The following is a 21,606-nucleotide window of genomic DNA, read 5'->3' as shown; positions in this document are numbered from 1 at the left end:
CCCAAGTAAACACAGATGCTTTATATTTCTATCAAAACAATGTTTTATTGCATAAACATATATGGATATATATCATTTTTTAGATTAAACAGATTAAACTTGTTATTTGCATTTTTAAATATCCATTCAGTTGGCGACTATTGCTGTTTTCTTTCTCCTTTTCTAAGCAGCATGCCAAGGTTGTATTACATATCTGTGTTTAGTTTTATCTCTATACAACCTACAAGGTAAAAACATGTTTTGGTAAAAACAAATCTCAAAAGCAACTTTCAAAAAACATGAAAATCATGAACTGATTACAGATGTACAGTATAATAATGTAAACTTCAAAAAGTGTTGTTAAAAGGTCTTTGAAAACAAGATCCCCTTACACAGCCATGCAAGGATGTCTGAATGGCACAATTATTAGAGCACTGGTAAGATAAAGTGGTCTATGCTGGTTTCAAAAGGACCATGACGCTAAGAGACAAATGTGAAACATGGTCCATCGGTCGAATGTCAATGTGCTGAGAATATCAGACATAAACTGACTCACGAGGATAAATGTAGCATACGTTATACAGCACTTTATACAGGACTATGAGGCAGTGAGACATTCAATAAAAACCTAATGTGACTAAAACACACAATATATTGTATTCAGTGTCAATTTTAACCATCCACAGTGAGGCCTATAGACTCTACCCTAGATGACGTGAAACAGAGACGACGATGATGATGAGGATGTGACCTTGTATTTGCATATTTATGAAAATGCCCTCTCCTGCACTCTGATTTGATTAATAGCTGGTAGAAACTAGAAAAAATGGCTATTACAGTGTAAACTGCAAAGTCAAATATGTGACAGTAGTACATACATACCTACATTTATGCCACCACAAAGAAAGATTTAATGGATTTCCCTGTCTTTTAAGACATGAAAACCGAACAACAACATGCATACTGATTTACAGTATAATACATTTTTGCTGTGATACGTGATCTAACAAAGCTATTTTTTTTTAATTATTTCAAGAGAAAGCCCTCTCCCCTTTATATGTCGTCCAACCCGGACAGCTTATAAACCTTCATGGCTGCACAATAGTTTGATTAAAAATGTCTAAGCAGTAGAGTTTTGTTTTAATCAGACAAAAGAACAAATAATCGCTCCAAGGTAGTAATGAGAATAAACTATAGATTGTTTCCAGTCTCTGATCCAATCATGTCCAAGGGGAGCACAGCGCAATTTAGGAATCCACTTATGTCGCTGTTATTTCATTTAATGATGCAATCAGTGATGAAAACCAACAGGTATATTTGAAAAATGGCATCAACATAGGGCTGGGCGATTCGGTTGAAATAACTGTCACAACATTACATTGAAAATATGTTTATGATATCTAATAACATCACAAAATAATTACAAATAAAATAATATAAACTTAACTCTTGACTCTTTAAATGTACAGTATTTAATAAAAACATTATCCCACTCATCATCTTATGAATGACAGGTTTTTGTTTGGACAAAATTATTTTGTAACACAATATGAAACATTAAACACTATCCCAACAGTAGATAAACAATGACTTTCTTTATCGCCCAGCTCTACACCCACATAAAAAACACCATCAAATTCAATCTGTGGTGTCATTGGGATGTTTAACCTGGGGGAGACTCCATTATAAAAGAAGAGGAGCATGATTGTAAGGTCCTCTCCAAACGTTTCCAACCCAGAAAGCTTTATAAAATTGTAGTGCTATCATGTCTGAACCATAAAACACGACCCTGGAAGCTACTGGGGTGATGTTCTTGGTTTTGCCATTAAAGTAATAATTCACCCGACACAAGACCAAACCGCCCTGACGCAACACACATCAAAGCTCAAATTCAGTTCTCATCTGAACACCTTGTAAACATGGTGGTTCAAACGTTTAGCTGCAGTTTTAATTTTAACCACTAGACTGTAACCTTTTCCCATAAAACAGCTGTACCAACAGTATGTCACAGCTCACTTTAAATCCCTGATTTATCTCACTAGTTTCTACTCTTCATACATTCTGCTGTTGATAGGTATAATACATTACACAAGATAAGTAGTACTATATATACATTGAAATCCATGGGAGTTAATGTTTGATATGGCAGTGTATATACCGGCATGCTTTTTTGTGTGGGTTACATTTACCACAGATGGGCAGTATTACAATAAGATGCTGAGGTGAAATATTTCTACCGACACATGAATCAAAATATCAGAATTTCAGAACTGGTCCTACTATTAAACCAACATAATTTACACCATTATCCATTGTTATTTGCTTTGATGTCTCTAGTTTTATACCTTCATACATTTTGCACCTCTCAGACAGCCTGAGCTTACGTTGTCTTTTACACCCAAACAAATGTTAAGTGATCAATCGATCAATCGATCGATCGATCGATCAATCAATCAATCAATCAATCAATCAATCAATCAATCAATCAATCAATCAATCAATCAATCAAGGCTAAGGCTTAATAGCAGAGCTCGTGGGACGGGGATGATTCTTAACTGGTCCCTCACTGAGTATTGAGTTGTGCTCATTGTAGATACACATAAAGACTTCATGTACCCCAAGATATGTGGAGTGAGACAAGGATGTCGATGTTTCACATAAAGTGTGACGAATATACACGACTGTATGAGATGTGAGGATTATGCATTTAAATACTGTGCCTAACATTCAGTGCCCACACTCATTCACATTCAACGCTACTTCTCGAGGGTAAATACGCAGTTGTCCATAATAACCTGTTTGTTTGTCTTTTTTAAATTAGGAATGGCTCAAAGCACCTGATGAACATTTTCGGTAATTAGAAAATCAAGTTTAAAGGGTGGTCTCTGTCAAAATAAAACCCTCCATTGATTTTGCCGGTTTATATAAAAACATAATTCTTTTCCAGTTCAGGTTCCAGTAAGTCCAGTAACTCTACATGGTGACATCGTCAATGCAAAAAGAAATATATCTGTCTTCGTTTCACTCACGTTGTCTGCTTCTATAAGGTAAGTTCAAATTAAACTCAAAAAACTCAACTGATTGTTTAGAGAAGTGCTCGGGTTGTGGCTGGTCCTGCTTTGGCTGCAAAGACAAGATGTGAGGTCATGGCTGTTCTGTCCACTCCCCATGCTCACAGTGCAATCGGTTACTCCATGCCGTTCCGCAGCATCTGATTGGCTGCGATGAGCATGACACTGATGATGAAAGCCATAGCGAAGGCGCAGATCAGGCTTTTCCTGACACACGTCTGCCGATTCTTCTTCTTAGGATGGACTGAGAGGAGTGAAAGAGAAAATACATAAGAGTACAGTTTGTACATGTAATAAAACAAAAAACAGAACATAGAAAACACAACTTTTAAGGATTCGGTTTGATATTGTGCAGAGAGTTAGCCAAGAGTTAGCTCAGCTTGACTGGGAGCAAGGAGAAACAGCTAGTTTGGCTCTGTCCAAAGGTAAATAATTCTCACTTAAGCCCCTTTCCCACTGGACAAAAACCCACTGACACACACTGACATCTGGCTTTTATGTTTAGTCGGAAAGGTAACGATCGGCTTTCAATCCCACGGCAGTTGACTCTGCAGTAGTCACAGGTATTCATTGTCTCCAGCTCTGATTGGCAGTGATGAAAACATGATACCCGGCTGGAGACGTAAATTTTGTGCCTTATTCCTGCCTGACTCTTGCTGTCTCCATTGGTAACTACTGCTTTGTGACTCTGCACATTCATCTGAAAGTCAGCAGTTAACACAATCATTTGGGTGCAACAAATTCTCAGGTGCCGTAAAATACCGTCTCCAATATAAAAACAATGAAGGCATAAGGGGCACAAACTGGTTTTAAAACTTTCTTTGCTGTAGCACAAACAAAGTGACTTAGAAGTTTTCTGCTACCTATCTGTGTGGCTTGAACGTGAGTTTTTTCCCCAAGGACATAATCTCAGGAGATTGAAAAAGGATAAGGAGTAGAGACAGATGTGTCCTCAAACAGGCCTTGCAGAAAAAGCAACAGCAAAACTCTGCTCTCTGTCAGCCCCCCTTGTCTCAGTTTGTTAGAATCACATGCTGCATCAATAAATCAACTCAGAGCTCTGAGACGGGGATCTGTGAAAGGCGGTGAAGTCCCGACGGACAGGAAGACGATGGGAAGAAAGCAGACAGGAAAGAAGGAAGTTGAGGGTATGGGAAGAGGGTTAAATGTGGCGACTACAGCTGTTCTTTACAAAAGAGGCTCTTCACCTCTTCGTCTCTTTTTTATTCTCCCCCCTTCCTACTTCTTTCTATGCCTTTCTACTGTTTCCTCTCCCTAACTCCCTCCCTCAACACCAGACCCCCTCAACACTTTGTGAAAGTACCAAGCCAGCCGTTCCCTGATCCCTTCTTTAGCCTCTTATCTCCTCTGTTACCGTCCCTTCTTGGCAAAGTTTCTCCAATTCCTCCCAGCTGTCTCTTTTTTAGGTTTCCCCAACACTGTGGCCCAGTACCCAGTGGATTTATTAAGACTTTTCTATTTTTGTGTGTTTGATCCGTCTTTACCTTTCTTCTAGTCTGATATGAGAAATACAATTTCTAGTGCTGCACCATAACTAACTCAGGGTCAGATTTAGTTTCCCCCTCTTCTTACAAATGAAACATAATGTGGTCTTATGCCTCAAGAAAAGTGCTTCCCTACTTCACTTAGGCACTCAAATAATAGCAACAACCTCTTGTTTATAGCTCTGAAACTCAAAGAAATAAATGCATGACCTTGAAGATAAAATATTGTATCACTTAAATGTTAAATCTGCTTTCTTGAACATTCCTGACCTTGTTCTCAGGATCAACACGCAACAGACGAAACCTCTGTGATGGAGATTCATGTTGGTAGAGCAGCAGACTAGAAATGAATGGGTTCACCTTGAATTTTTGCAAGTAAGACTAAGAAAGACATTTTGTGTGTTTGTTAAGGTCATTTTTTAAGTCACCCTAAACAGAGTCTTGCATTGCCAGACCGTACTCCAGCACTGGAGTACCACCACGTGGAGCCCCATTGATTCCTATGAAAATTGCTCTTTTTGGGAGTGGGGCTGAAAGAGACAGGAGCTACAACAGAGCTTCTCAGACATATACGGACGAAAAATAATGTGTTTTTAACATTAAAGCATGTAAACATGTTCCAGTAGAAACGAAAAATACAAGTATGAACTTGAAAATGAGTATACTATGTCGCCTTTAACCTATGCAAAGCTAATGGCTCTGTGGCTCCATACTTGGAAATGTTAATTCCTTTAACAGTTTAATTAAGTATTCAGTCTTTTGGGGGGGATTTTTGTTAGGAGAATGTTTTGGTGAATGCGTTTAAATCAGTGTCAAAGTAAATGCGAAAATATCCTATGAATTACAGTACAAAACAACTTTTTATAAACACAGGTATTTATAACAGCAAAGTTTCCATGAGAACTGCTTCCTCACCTCCTTCATACTCAGGGCAGTTCCCTGAGGTTTCATTGAGGCTCTCCTCCTCAGTGATGATGATGTTCTCTATGTCCTTCATTGTCAGATGGTCCCGGAAGGCGTGGAAGAGCACCTGCTTCAGCTCATCCAGAGACAGCTGCTGCATGTCAAACTGCAGGGGCACAAGACGATCAATGCAGACACACAGTCATCGACAAACTGGCTTCATGGGGGCAGACAAATATTTTACGTATAAAGATAAGAATGTGAATAAATAGAATAAGAAGAGTGAAATGTACAAGCTGAAATTAGAAATTATGGCATGTATGAATTTGTGATTTCTTTGCATAAATGTGTTATTTACAAGTACAGTATACATAGGAAAGGTGACAGTTGTAATGCTTTGGCAGCATATTTGCCTATGCATCATCACTGATGCTATTTTTAGGTGCTCGAATCATGATGCAAACTTATGTGCAGGTATTTACAAAGGGGGATAAATCTATGCAAGCACAATTGGTCTTATGGATGTATCAATCAAAACGGAAAAACTGGCATATTAATGTCCTTGTAAGTGGTTGTATTCTCAGTTGTGTGTGTATGCGATTCAAATGATCAATGGGCTCTGACCAGTCATCTGAATCTTAGCCTGTGTCCTATTCCCTGTCTGCCCCTCCAAAACACCCTATCCTTCCTGTTCCCCCAGCAGATCACATATACAATCCATAGACACACATGCACACACCATTCTCAAACCCAGATATTTTACCTCCCTGACAGCCTCAAATACAATCAGTCGGTTGGTTTAGCACAACAGATGGTCATAGCCTACAGAGGTAAACAAGGCAAAGAGGAAGAAAATAGGGGGTATATATTGAGACAGAAAGAGAGAGCTACTGTAAGATGAGAAAAATAGGAAAGTATGGCGAGGTCAGAGATAATTGAGATGAGGGAAACAGTGGGAGACACAGATGGAGAAAAAAGAACTGGCACACAACTGTGGTAGAGACGTAAAAGAGTTGTGATGGTGATGCAGAGATGCTCATTTCTACATGAACGGTAATACTGTTTATGCTTTATTGAAATGCTCACTAATCGGCTAGCCCGGCTCTGTCCTAAGGTATCAAAATCAGCCTACCAGATCCACTAAAGCTCACTTTTTTACCCGGGGTTATGTGCCTGACTATTTCTGGGCAGGGAGCAGTGACTTTTTTGGGTCGTCACCTCGTAAAAAAAATGCAACAAACGCACCGTTGTGTTGCTAGGGATTATGTCTTTTTGATTACATTCAGTTTCTTTGACTATTTTTGTCTCTATCCACTAAACGATGGACAAACCATGTACTGCAAATCCTGGTAAAAGGTGTTTGCAGCGGAATTATGTGCCTGTTGTTTGGGGTATTATTATTATTATCATGGGCGAATTGTATTTCTTTCACCAATTTTGAATGGCAGTCACATCTACACTTCAGAAATCCATTTTGCTGGAGCCGACCGGGACTTCATGGTGCATTATAGTGCACCTCATAAACTCTGAAATCTATACTGGAATCAGCCAACTGACGTGCAAGACGGTTGTTTAAAACAATAAAGTTATTTTTTCAATGTTCCTTTGTTGAAATAAAATCTATCTATCTATAAAATGTATTGTTCTTTCAGTACAGCACTTTACATGAGTATATGCTAAAAATCAAAGCAATAACCAGCTTCTACATAGGCAGATTTTTAAGAAATGTCTTTTAAAATCTCCATTCCATAAATACAATCTAACCAAATAGCTCTTTACTATTGTGTTTTCAATATAACAGGGTTATTAGTGAGCTTTAGAGAGGCTGGTAGATGAAATATGTTAACCAACATATGGTAGTATTGATATTTTGCTGATGTGTCTCAGCAAAAAAACTGATAAGCATGCTTCCTAAAATGTCATTCAACTATTCATTTAACTAGATTTAAAGCCCAATTTTGAAGATTTATTTTAGTGAGGTTTTTACATGCTTGTGTTTAAATAACATTTACCTCTGGTAGGCTATTGTTTTTGTACTATTGCAAAAAAATCAAATTATACACAGCTCTACTTATCGGTGTTACGACACGGCAAAAAAGCAATCAGTGGAACATAACCAAGACATTAATGCAATAACTGAGTGGTGTTATATCATCTACCAACAGCCATTCACACACACACACACACACACACACACACACACACGCACGCACGCACACACACACACGCACGCACGCACACACACACACACACAGACATCCATAAAAATACAAATTTAAATATTGAGTCAATGTACTTTGCATGTGCGCTACTGTGTGCAGTGATGTGCAACCATAAAGAACTGCAAATGTGTATTGATTCCAATCTCACCAGTCATACTGTTTTCTCGGGTGATTTACACTGTAATTACGGTAACATGCCTGTGAAAACACATACACAGACAACATTAATAGCAAATGTTGCAGTAAATAGAAGTATAATTTCACTATAAAGACACAGTCTCGCTCAGTCTCTCTCATGCAGAGGAACCAAAAGGGCATGGATTCAATATTATTCTCAAACCAAAATGATCTTTCTTTTGTCTGTTTGAAAAATGGCTCGGTCAAGACAAGCAAAGGTGACAGAAGAAGATAAACATGGGGAGGGGAAGAATTATGTTTTCTTTTTTTTACTGCAGCTAAGGTGCACACAATTTATGATGCCGTAATCTGGAATCTTCTTCGCTTTACACCTCAAACATGTACAGTAAGGGTTAGAAGCTGTTGTCCATGAAATAAAGCATGACAGCAACTTAATCTCAGATTAATCTTCAAAACGGGTTTACATTTTCAATAATAATGATTTTAATTTATATCTGAAATTCTTCTATTGCATATGTGATTATGCTGTTTATTTATAGGGTCAAACAAAATATACAGATTGGACGTTTAACTGCACTGACTTTTGCAACCTTGTTTGGCGCTCCGGGGCAGAGAAACAGGGAGCTGCAGCCGAACAGCAGTGGAGAGCCTGAGCTGCCTGATCTCTGCTCTCCATCTTGCCAAAACTGTCTCTGCTTTGAAAAGATGCTGGGAAATAGATGAACAACTCTTTGGACCGCAGCCGCAGGACAGACAACATGACAGCTCAGAGCAGGAGCACGGAGTATATGCAGTGTTCCTGTCTGTCTGGGGGGTTGAGAGAGGGGGGGGGGGGGCACAGTGGAGCCGCTGCCTGTTACCAACAGTGTGACTTCTCCTCCTGCCCGGTTGCTGAAGGATATCAGCACACTCACAGAGTGATGAACAAGGGATGCAAAGACTCGAGAGTTTGCCTGTCTGAGTATCTTGTCTATCACTGAATAAACATGAATATGTGATGCGTGTGACAGGAAAACAGCAGGCCAAGCAGTGACCAGTGACATACCGAAGGAGCCAGAACACATCAATCAGAAGAACAGGTGCCTCACCCGCGTCTTCTCCTGCCTGCCCTCGGACAGAACAAACTTGTTTCATCAGTCGTCCGGCTGCTTTGTCTTCTGACCCTTCTCTAAAAAGTCACCCAGAGTGACAACCTGCATGCATCGTTTCTTTTATTCTGTACTTTTTCTCTCCTATTCTTATTTATGGTGGCAGTTGGCTGATTTCGGGGTTACCTTCAAGTTCAAGTGAAGTTTCTGCCTCACTTTCTACTTAGGTGCTTTTTTCAGAAGGAAAATATACAAAGATGCACAAGTGTGCCCTACGCTGTATGTACACGGATAAAAACGCACTGAGGACACATCTTAGAATAGAACCGCAGGTAAGATACATTATTTCAACAAAGAAATCAGAGGCTACAGCCGACCACAAATGAATGTTTAATTATTTAGATCCAGAGAAGCAGAATCCGCCGAAGCTAAATGTAATGTAATCTGAAGCAAAATATTTCACAGTGGAGGCGCTGAAACCAAAGAGGCCCTGTCCCTGACACTTTTTACACATCAGTGTTCAAATAAGTGGACTCGTGGTGCTGCACTTTGGATAAAACAATCCACCAAATGGCAGTAATTATGTAATTTTAAACAATAAAAAAAAATCACTCTAGATTTGGCATCTCTGGTCATCAGCATGAACACTGCAGACTGTCTCAACAGACGCAGGCGGCAGGGATAAGTCTGTCACTGGCTTTCTTTTTCATTCTGCTTCCTTCATCCTTCTCTTCAGTGTCTGTTTTCTTTGACAAAAATACTGACTGAGGTGTCCGGGCTACTAATGAAACGTTAATGGTAGAAGAAAAAAAAATTAACGTGCAACTTGATATAACTTTAACGTTTAACATTTGTAACGTGACTTTTGGACTGTTGTGTCATTGTTGGACAGAGCCAGGCTTTCAGTTGTAAGGTGAACCTAGCATGATTGACGGTGTGGTTAGAAGTGTGCTGTGTTGCACCTGTGACTATACACCCAACAGATGTCACATTGAATAATCTGTACATCACTGCAGCAAGGGTGAGAAATTATACATCGGGACATCAGCGAAATACCTTAATCATAACCAACACAGAGAGATTCAAAGGGGGTTTACATTACATGATTTTGAGTGGCTATAGTCACCTCAGCGATTTCCTGGTTGATCCATTACAAAAGTGCCAAAAATTGCAGTTTGCCGAGTGTCCAATAGGGGCAGGTTTCATAAAACAGTATTCTCTCATTGACCCCCACATTAAACAGGCCATTTTCACAGCTTAATTAAACTGATTTAAGGCCTGGAACAAAAAAACATTCTCGTCTGTATGTCACGGGTCCTGTCTCCATGATGACACTGAGGGTGGGGTAATTTTTTTGTACCAGGCTAGTTTTTATTTAATGGAGGTTAAAGTTAATGAATAATAAGGGCGCAGCCTCTTAAGTGACAGCTAGCTACTGGCTCTCATTTCTCCTCGGTGGTGAACGTCAGCCAGATGGACGTATCTCCCTCCCCCCAACGTCACATTAATGCCCTTTTTTGGTAAGAGGATATTAGGCAGAGTCAACGTCTGAAAAGATGGCTACTCCCATAGGCATGTACGGTTGGATCAAGTTGAGAGAACGGACCTCGACGTCCATTTTTTATACAGTCCAAAGTTATCTCAAAGCCCAATTCCCCCTCTCTGCATGTTGTTTCATGTGTCCTGCTCATTATGTGTGTAGCTCTTTAGAACAAAAAAGCATCTGCAAAAGACAGAACACCAAACACAGACCTCTCGCCTGCACTCTTGCAAACATATTTCTTACATACTACATACATTGTTGTGATTTTGGCTTCCTCTTTTAAATATAATTTACTGACTGTCAGCAGAAACAGGGTAACGTAAGTAAGGAGTTTTTCAAAGAAGATATCTGAATCTCCCCACGCTTTTACCCAGACAGTGCTGTGGTGGAAGATAGGAAAACAGATATGTTTCAATGGAATAGTGTATCTGAAAAGCAGGATACAATACCATGGACACACGGGAAAATTTCATTGCACACAAAACTCCAATCTACCCCGGAGAAGTCAATCATTATATATTCTCATTGTGCAAGGAGGGCATCATCTGAATATACTGAAATGAGTCACTATGGCCCACCAAGACGTGCTTCATTCTCTTCCCTCTTTCTCTTCTCAGTACAATGACTCTCCCTGTTTCCCTCTGAGGTCTCTCAGATATAAACACACACACAAAACGCTCCCACTGTCCCCAGAGACACACTTCCTCCCACCATTTCCTCCTCCTCCTTTCTCTTCCTATATTCTTTCGCTCTCTGCCTTCATTTCTCACTAACCACTCTCCTCTTCCCTCCTTTTCCTTTCCCGTCTTCCTGTTTTTCTTTTAGCCTGTCTTTCTCTTTGTAGGAGGCGAAGAAATCACCCCATGAGACGAAGAGTGACTGCGACCTTCATGTATCACAGGCTCTCATACCTTTTCTTTCATTTTCTTCCACTCTCCTCCTTTGTGTTTTTTCCTTTATATTCCTCTATCTTTATGTGGGGCATCCCTCCGCACCACCAACACTACCCGCCACATCCCCATATTGTCCAGGTTTCCTCTCTATTCTCTCATCTCTTTCAGCCTTTCTGGCCGGCACACTGTCTTTTATCTCCATTCCTCCTTCATAGATGCAATATGTCTCATTTATAAAAGGTGTTTAATTTCACACGATTCAGAAAGTTATGTTAAAGAAATGTTAAAGTTTCCGATGTGTGAATGGCATAGATAGTTCTTTTGTTTTTAAATTATATTTTCTGAAGTGATTCAGAAGTGATTGCACAATGAAATCTTGGATAAATGTGTGTTAATGTGGCCCAGTATGTTTGTAACTTGAAACACACACACACACACACACACACACACACACACACACACACACACACACACACACACACACACACCTCGTAATTTTAGTGAGTCACCGTCTAAATGCTGCTCCTCTCATTTGACTCAAGGAAAGAGAACAGCTTCCTGAGAGCTGTCTGGCTCAACCAACCGTTCTCACACTCAAACATGAACACACACAAACACATGGACACACACACACACACACACACACACACACACACACACACACACACACACACTCAAAACCCTGCACTTTTCATTATTGTCGCATGTCTTACCTAAGAGGCAAAAAAGCACTCAGCAAATTTTTTCTATCCGGAACAATTTTCAAAAACAAAGAAAGCACGTTCAAAAGCATGTAGATGAGCTGCAGCCTTAATCACCACTGAGCCCAGTTTGGACACTTGAAAGTACAGAAGCTCAGACTTTTTTCATACTGGGGCACATCCCTGATATCGTTATTATGGTAATACTCTCTGCAACTCTGTGAATGATAACACACAAACACACCCAAACCCAAAAACATCACAAAAGAAACCAACTTAATTCTCAGCAGGTCTCTTTTCCTTCAAGGCCCTTAGTGGAAAGAAAAAAAAGTCTCTGTATTTCCAAAGAAAAGGGGGGGCCTAGAGTGTGTTTTTGTGTGTGTATTTTGGAACTAGGTGTATGCCTGTGTAGAGTCCCTGCAGAAACAAGTGTTTGTGGAGAATGTAAGACTTGATCTGACTGCTGAAATACACAGTAAGAGTTGAGGCAGAGTTAGTAAGAGGAGGCGTAAAGGATGTAACTGATAAGTGATGAAGTTTGTGAGTGATGAGACACAGACTCCAGCACTGGTAGGAAAGGGTTTTATCTTCACCTGCCAGAAGATGTTGTCGATGGTGTTGCCAAGGAATCCTTCTCTGTTGTCAGATGACAGCAGTTTGGGCCCCAGTATCGTCATGAACTCCTCAAAGTCCACCTGGCCGTCCCCTGCAGACACAAGCAGAAATGCAGGGAGACAGACCGGGACAATAAAAAAATCAGATTCACAGAACGGTAGGCTGGCAGACAGGAGTTAAATAATGCATTTTATGCTGAAGTTTATTGACTCGCAGAAATGATGAAAAGCTGCCTGAGATAGATCAACAGATGGATGTGCCTTCATCCATAACAACATCAGCATAAATTCACCTTTCAAATAAGGTGTGTGCATCTGTGCAAGTGCGCTCCTGTGTGCGAGCAACTGTGGGATCGTTTTTTGCGTTGAAGCGACAATTCAGGGAACTTTTCGCAATTTTAAAGTCAAGGGACACAACTTGTGAAGTGTTTGCATTATTTATTCCACTGCTGCATGTTTCTAGAGATAGCAATCAACCGCCAGTGTCCTGTGGAATTAATTTTTATTTTATTAACCTTTATTTATACAGGTAAAATCTCATTGGGACCCAGGGTCTCATTTGCAAGAGAGACCTGTTCAGGTAGGCAGCAGCAAAACACAAAGTTACAGACTAACTGAACATACAGGAGACACAACACAGAACACAAACAGTAAAATAATACAGTACAAACTGCAAAGGGCAAAGAACAAGTTAAGTACAAGTGCAGACCCCCACAGACTGTCTCCACAGCCTTCCTACAAGCAGTTTGAAGTCCCCTAAAGAAATAAAGCTAGACAGCTTCAGCCTCTGCTGGAGCTTGTTCCAGGTTGCAGGCGCAGCGTAGGAATTGCCTTCTTGCCAAGTTCAGTACGGACTGACGGGATGGTAAACAGTGAACATCTCCACAACAGCATAAATGAGTTACTGCATACATGTTTACTACTATATATTGCCATTATTGATATATCGGTACCACTAGTTTACATTTTACAGTGTTATCTAACTGTCTAAAAATTATTAGCATATCAGCATTAGATTTAGGCAGCATAAGTCTCAGTGCTGCTTTGTTAGTATTGGTAGTAGGATAACACTTAATTTTACGGGTCTGTAATTTTGGAATAATTCCAAAGTACCCTCGTAATTTGGTGCTAATTACAGGGAAAACAGAGACAACATTCAATTGGTACTCTTGCAATGAATGGATTCCAATTCATTTCTGTGTAACGTAGAGAGTTTTTGAGTCAGTGCACAGCGGGCCAGCTGAACACGCAAAAATAGGAAATCTGTCAACAGGCAGGCATGTAATTCAACATGGAGAATTATCTCTTCAGTTATATTTACTTGGGTTTAAATAGGGCTGCTCTTTCAAGGAAATTCCATGTTTCCCTACGATTGGTGCCAAATTACAAAGTGAAGAAAAACGAAGCATTACCTTGTAATATAGTATATTATTAGTATCAGTTCTCTGTTCTGAGACCTGACTGCAATTTCTTTAAAATGCAGGTTTAAATCTAACATAATAGAAGCTTATATTTTAAGACTACTTTGCCTAAAACCTGAGGAAAGGATAAGAATATAAAGCCAGAGATAAACGGATTAATATTATTGAAGAAGGGATTTAATGGCATAAAATGAATCACCTAAAGTACCATTCAGGTTGTTTAACACCTGATAATGATTGACATTCTTAAACTAATTGCACCACGATCGCTTTCAGTGCTTTATTAGCGAGGACATAGAGATGATAGAAGGTGAGAGGATTTTAAGGGAGATACTGTCTTCCCTCAGAACAAATGGCAGCGCTGCTCTCACATGGTCAGACTGCTTGTGGAGGCAAAAGCAAAAAGCTTTTAGCTTTGACCTTTGATATTCACAGCGAGCTGTTGAATCAAGAGCAGGCAGATAAGAACGATTGACTAGCTTGTTTGTGATTCAGGGACTGCTTTGGAGTAATTGCAATCCTCTGTGGATTTACAAGTAGGACTGGAGTTTAAGGAGCAGGAGCAGACAGGTTCTCTGTTTATGCTCTCCAGGGGAATTTATTTTTTGACAATTGACCAGCTGCTGCTCTAAGGGCAGTTAAGAAACAGTTTTATGGGAACATTTTGAAGGAGGCTGTAACTCCCTGTAATCTCATTTTGCCCCAAACAAGTCAAAGAGGCATTAAGTTCTGTGTTTTTTGGCATCATTTAATGGTGTTTTTCACATCACATTAAAAAAACACTTTAAATTCAACACATGGAAATATTCAAATGGCTTGCTTTCATTGGAAGCAAAATAAATACTCCTCTTGGACACATCACATTTTAATATAGACGACAGCTATAAACAAACATTACACACATGCAGTTTTATGAAAAGGTTCACTCTGTGTTGCTCTGTGTGTTTACATATGTGCGTGTCTGCTCTGTGCATGCACCCGAGTGTGTGTCCTTATGTACTGTCTCACCATCCATGTCCAGTCTCTGCATGATGATGGCCAGCTCCACTTCACTGGGCATGTAACCCAGGGAGCGCATGGCCATGCCCAGCTCCTGTTTGGAGATGAAACCATTCCCATCACGATCCAAAACACGGAATGCTTCACGGATCTCTGCATGATAAAAGAACAACATATCACTGTACATCACTGTCTGTCTGCCTTTCTCGCATTCTTCTTGATGAATAAGACATATTTTAATGTCAGAGATTATTTTGGTCATTTTCATCCTGTGAGGATATATGTAGAAACTGTAAATATACACAAAAATAACTATACAATGTTTTGTTAGCATTGTGGTGGTTCTCCTTATTTACTATGTGAAAAATAATTAGTTTGTCTTGTTGGTGCAAGGCTTCTGGTTAGTGTGAGACAAGGTTGGCAGGTGTGGTGTAAGTTGTGAAGGTCTCTTTCACTACTCCTTTACTTTTTCATTTATTTTCTTGTTTTGTATGTGTCCTAAAGGTCCGGGGCTCATCACTGCAGATGAAAATATCTGTTCATCTTTATTTGTCATTAAAAAGTGTCATCAGCGGAATCATTTGCTTGTCCCATGCTGCTTGTTACACTACATATACTAACAATATGGAGCAACGGCAGCATTGTTGTCTGTGGTAGTGGAATGAAGTATGTTTACTCAAGCACCGTGCCTAAGTACAACTCTGAGGTACTTTTACTTTACTTGAGTATTTCCATTTAAATCTATTTTATACTTCTACTTCACTACACTTCAGAGGAAATATTGTAGTTTTTACTGCACTACATTTATTTGGTAACTTTAGTTACTAGTTACTTTACAGTTCAGATTATTAATATAACATATTATCAACAAATGATATAACATATATGCTACACAGCAGTATATAAAGTAATTAAAATTATCCCCACCTTTATCAGTTGCAACATTAAAGTGATGTTTACATTAGTCTACCACTTTTACTTTTTGTACTAGTACATTTTGATGCTAATACCTTTGTACTTTTACTTAAGTAACAAGCACGCCCAGCTGGGAGGAGGCCTCGGGGAAGACCCAGGACTCAATGGAAAGATTATACCTCCACACTTGCCTGGGAACGCCTCAGACGTTTGGGTATCCACTGCTAGAGCTGCTGCCCCGCGACCCAATCCCCAATAAGCAGTTGAAGATCAGTGAGTGAGTGAATTAAGTAACATTTTGAATACAGGATGTTTACTATGCAAAAGAGAGAGAGTAATTTTACAGTGTGGTATGACTACTTTTACTTAAATACAAATTCTGAGTAGTGGTTGTCTGTTCTTGTGGTTGTGTGAGCAGAAAATATGATGTTGTCATAGCAGCACTAAACCTCTTGGGGAGGAGGTCAGGGTGGGTTAGTCATCAATTTGTGTGACTTTGGCACTGGAGACCGCTGTTTGCATCCTGTCTCGTACCTCTGTTCAACACTGGTTTTGTAGTGGCAATGGAACAACAGAAAAATTCCTCTTGGGGATTTCAAGTCATTTCCAACTTCTGGTGGTGCAAATAATGAGGTCGATGCACTGAAAAAAATAATCTGAAACCGCATTTAAACTGCAACATGAAGAAACCAACAGACACACACTACAGTTGAAAAACTGTATGGCTTTCTATACTTTCCTTAACTCCCACTGCTGATCTCCTGTGACTACGCTTTGTAAACTCCATGACACTGGTTACCTGCCTGTGTCCAGGTGTGCAGGTGACATAGCAAAACAATATTTTCAACACTACGCACAACATATGGCACACATGAAAACAGTCTACAACAGGTTTCTTTTAATCATTACTGCAATCATTCCTGAACCCTGAAGTGGCTATTGTCAATAGTTTTATGTCATCATCATATTAAAAGACTATTTCCGTGTCAAAAGGGGTCACTGGTGATAAACTCACTGACTGCAGTACCCCCTCAGCTTTTAGTTTTCCAGCCCATAACTTATCTGTTTTGGGTCAGTGTTTTTAATGACAAAGCTCTCAAAACCAACTGTGTGCCACCTGCTCAGCACCAAACAGCAGACAGACACAGAGAGATGAGCTGGTGAGCACAGCAGCAGGTTAAAAAGACAGACATTCCTTTAGGTAAGCTAAAACAAAGTAAATGTTGGACTTACATGCATCGGATGGACAGAAACACAACTTCCAATGAATGCTTATGATGCTCTGTATCTGCAACTGTTTACTTACGTGTTCATTTCAAACAGTTTGTTCCACTGCTACCAAGTATCCAAAGAAAAAATCATGGTGGCTGCAGATCAGAGTCATATGACTCATTTGTAACCATAAAGTTATCTTGCCAATGATAAATAGCTGTTCAGGTTTTAGCCATTTTTATGGTTACATGTCGTTAAAATCAACGACTTGTTGATTTTAACAAGTTGTAATGAGTTGTAACCATAAAAATTGCTTAAAGCCTTAGGCATTGTAACAGTGAGCCATCAGATGGTGTGAATGAGATGGATTAATCTGTGAGATAAAATTAATGATTAACAGATTTTAGCAGGTCTGGAGACAAGGCAGAAAGGTGCTTCCCCAGTACTGATAACAGACGTTCCCATTAACTGGAAGTGCTGCAGTCTTTCTCTCAGGCAAATCAAGGTGAGGGTGATCTCCTACTCTCCCTCCCTTCCTCTCCCTCTCTCACTTCCCTTGTCTCTCTTGCATCTTTCTATACCTATTGTATTTTACAAACCCCAAGGGGGCCTATACCAATCCCTGCATGCAGCACAATCACCAGCAGTTGCCAAAAGCATTTCCGACTCTTTCCTCCCATATAAAAAGCTTCCTACTAACTTGAAATTGTCTCATGAGGAATCTATCTGCGCGTGCAGCAGAATTACTCAAACCTCTGCGGATCTTCTTACAAAAAACCCTGGTCAATCTCCATCTAATTAACTGCCAATCAGTTGGTATTATCTGAGCGCAGAGGAAGCTTTGGGCTGCGGTTGGAGGTGGTCGAATGTATCGACTTAATAAAGACAACACTGACATTGCAAGTCTTTATTTAACATCTTTTAACAGCCGATTTTTTCTGCAGATCTCTGTACTTCAGGGGTGGGAGAAGGTGTCATTTCAGCTGGTATTTGAGGAGATCTTTACAGGAGAAACACAATTTAGAAGAGTATTAGCCTGCCCCACGATGGAATATAAATTACAACTTCCCCACGACTAATCCTTTCCCAACTTAAACAATGAATTTTACATGAAGTTCATCTCTCTGTGTCTCTCTCAGACTGTGTGTCATTAATATTCTTATCCTGACATGCTCCTTCCTTCCTCTGTGTAATAAGTCCATCTCAGATCTGCTTCCTATGACTGTCTTTGCTCCGTCAGCCGTGTGAGAGCCGAAGTTGAGTCGCAGCCCCCATATAAGCCTGTAAATATTCCCAACGGCTGATAACTAGACTTGAGCGCCGAGCCACTGCCTCCCTTTCTCTCTCTCTCTCTTTCACTAAATAATGTGAGACACGAGGGATTGGGAATGCGGGGCGAGCGTGCAGCCTCCCAAAACAAAGTGAGATGTATTTGTATGCAGCTCAGCAGTGAAGAGTACATTTTCAATAGGGTACGAATGAGTTGGCCCTTGAGCTATTACTGTGCAATGCCTGTCATTTTAAAGTGTGTGTGTGTGTGTGTGTGTGTGTGTGTGTGTGTGTGTGTGTGTGTGTGTGTGTGTGTGTGTGTGTGTGTGTCTGCGTGCGGCTGTGTATTACAATCCAACTCCCCAGGACTGTACACGTTCTTACTGTGATTGATGAAACGCCTCAAAACCAAAGAAATAGCTGCATTCCAACACAGGAGTGATTAACTAGCCTTCTATCTACGCTAACAGATGATCCAAGAAGAACCTTCAGCGTCTCTCTGAAGTGGGATTAGGAGTTTTTAAATGCTGGCAGCAAACACCACTGATGTTTTGTCCACATCAAACAATCCCATTGTGTTGGTATCTGTGGCTGACAGGCCTTAGATAATGCCTCATCATCATGACGTCTGGAGTCTAAGAGTCCAAATTTAATCTATATAATAGCTCTACACAGGTCCAAACTGTTTTACCCTTCTTGCTGCCCTTGACAAACAAAACCCAGACAGAGGCCAACCTAATGATGGTGAGACGCTTCAGTCACTGTAGCTACCAACACTTCTTTCAACACACCAAAGCAACTGTTTTAGTGAACTGGGTTGAGTCGAGTTGTGCACAAGGGACATTGGATTAAAAGATTTGTGCTACAAAGTACTTCATACCAAAGCTCATTCGAGCAAACTACAATAGACCGCATGTATAAACACACAAACAGCCTCAGTCAGAGACACACTTTCATGCTTTCTGTTTCTAGCTCGGTGTCAGGATTAGCTGTTTCTTCCCCCTCGAACGCAACCAATGTAGAAACCTTTGTAACGTGCAGCCGGTCAAATAGCATGTGCGAGGTTCTGTCGTAGAATAGCCTATGATCAGGAGAAATTTTCATTTAATTGATTTGGCAACATTGTTCATAACACGTGAGACAGTTAAAAGAATTAGACCAATTATGCTTGTTGCCCCTTTTGACATCTTTTTTATAGCAATACTGTCACATTAACAGATGTTGTCATGAATTACTTTGATGAGTACAATGCTATCATAGATTAAGACAATAAACCCTGTGTTGTAATAAACAGAATTTTCCTTTAATCATAAGGGTGTTGTATCAGAAAACACTCACATAAGTCCTTTTTAAAGTGGCCATTTTTAGAGATTTTGGTACATTTTGGACTTATTGTCACATGGTGATTACAAAACTAATAAATACATTAAAAATAAATGAAAGGTCCATTCAAAAATCTAGCTGTAATCTAACCAAAAAAGGCCACGTGTGTTGACTGTAAAGCAACTAACATACAGTGGATTTCTGTCGTGCTTTTGGTTGTATACAGACACATGGCTTTACTTTAGTGTAATTTTATTTTCATACAATCTACAGTATTTACCAAAAAAAGCCTTAATGAGCAAATGTGGCATCAATTTTTATATGCAAGATGGATTGTAAACTTTTATTAGGAAGCTAATCAATACATTGGTGTCCTACCTCAGGCCTATATGTATATTATTTCTGTCATTCTGAGTCCTGTTACTGATTTTATTTCCTAAGCACCATAATTGGAAACCAATGCATCCAGTCAATCTCTGACAAATGGCTAAATGGAAAAACCTTTCCCCGGGAGAATTGAAGCATTGTAACTCCATTGTTCCAGTAGTGAAACATTAATTACTAGTACCACACTTTACTCTGCACTGCCACCATCACCTCCCACCCTCTCTCTCTCTCTTTCTCCAGGCACACTCACCTCCCAGCTCCTCTGTGGAGATGCTGGTGAGCTGGAAGGCTTCACTGCCCTCCGTCAGGGAGCTGCTCAGGTAGTTGTCTGGATAGAGCAGGCCCGCCCGCACATGGTGGAATGGCATCTTCTCCCTGCAGAGCACACACACATAGTCTAAATAAACTTTCTGTGTGTGTGTGAGTGAGTGGCAAAACTACAAGTAGGAGGAATTTGAGTCTCAGTGTGTGCATATTCAAACCCCGTCTACCAGCACGGTCATGAGCCCTTTTTTTAGAAACACAAGCTCCTGTGGAGGGAACATTGTTCCTTCCACTCTGCTAATGCTCATTTCTGGGAGAAACTGCTGTCTCCTCATGGCAGACTCACAGTGACAAATTATGTAATCACATTATAATTCAATGGAGTCACAAAAAAAAAACATTCCACTGCTATTGTTCTGATAAATACCAGCAGAGTACAATCAGGAGCTCTGTATTATCCTGCGATCATTCCCTCTGTGTCTTTCTCCTGCTCACTCTTTTTTTCAGGAAAAGCATGAAAGTCTGATTTCCTTTCGCACCAGACAATCTCCACTTGCACCCAACACCTCTCCAAGAAATCTCAGGGTTTGACAGGGCATCGATCAGCCCGACCCCTTGCTGTCGTTTGATCCGAGCGATTCTCTGCTTTGATTCATGATAGTTGCCCCTCCGAGGGCTTTCCCAGTGTAATATTTTGACACTGGCGATATGCTTCATCTAATATTCCTGCCAATAGTACACGCCAAACTGCCGAGGTGAGGTAGAAAAAAAGAAAGATAGGGAGAGAGGAAGAGATAGAGATCCCTAGAGTGTTTGGCGAGTGTGCTGCTGCCAGACAAGAGAGATAGAGGTAGAAGTGGGGATGTCTCTGTCGCAGGAAACAAGTATAAATATCCACTCCACTCTCCTCTCCTCTTTAATTTTCTTTTCTCCTCTTATTTAATATACTTAAATTATTTTTGGGTCTTTGTGGATCAGAGCCAAGGGAGGAACAGAACACAGACTGAGTGTAAAGACAAAGACAGTGTAAAACGTGCAAATCTGCTCTGGTGATCTGTAGAGGACACCAGGTGTGAAAATAGCTGTATGTACTGTATGTGGCAGAGACATTGTGTGTGCAGAAAGATGTGTATCTGGACATAGTTTGTGAACTCTGATT

The 21,606-nt window shown here is 40.2% G+C and overlaps 1 protein-coding gene across 1 annotated transcript; it reads right to left on the bottom strand.

Annotated features, from left to right (window-relative positions):
* Positions 1 to 3,166: 3,166 nt before the first annotated feature.
* On the bottom strand, positions 3,167 to 20,569 carry caln2 (calneuron 2; the record flags this gene model as incomplete). The annotated part of the gene is made up of 5 exons (XM_083926446.1): positions 20,434 to 20,569; positions 15,087 to 15,230; positions 12,637 to 12,749; positions 5,471 to 5,624; positions 3,167 to 3,294 (listed from the first exon to the last, which is right to left on the bottom strand). Exons 1-5 carry the CDS (start codon positions 20,549 to 20,551, stop codon positions 3,167 to 3,169), a joined length of 657 nt encoding a protein of 218 aa, XP_083782572.1. The 5' UTR covers positions 20,552 to 20,569.
* Positions 20,570 to 21,606: the final 1,037 nt, after the last annotated feature.

Source organism: Echiichthys vipera (genome assembly GCF_963691815.1).
Source record: "Echiichthys vipera genome assembly, chromosome: 14".
Lineage (NCBI taxonomy): Eukaryota > Metazoa > Chordata > Actinopteri > Perciformes > Trachinidae > Echiichthys > Echiichthys vipera.
Note: the sequence above shows the minus strand (reverse complement) of the source record. Positions and strands in the feature narration are given on the sequence as shown.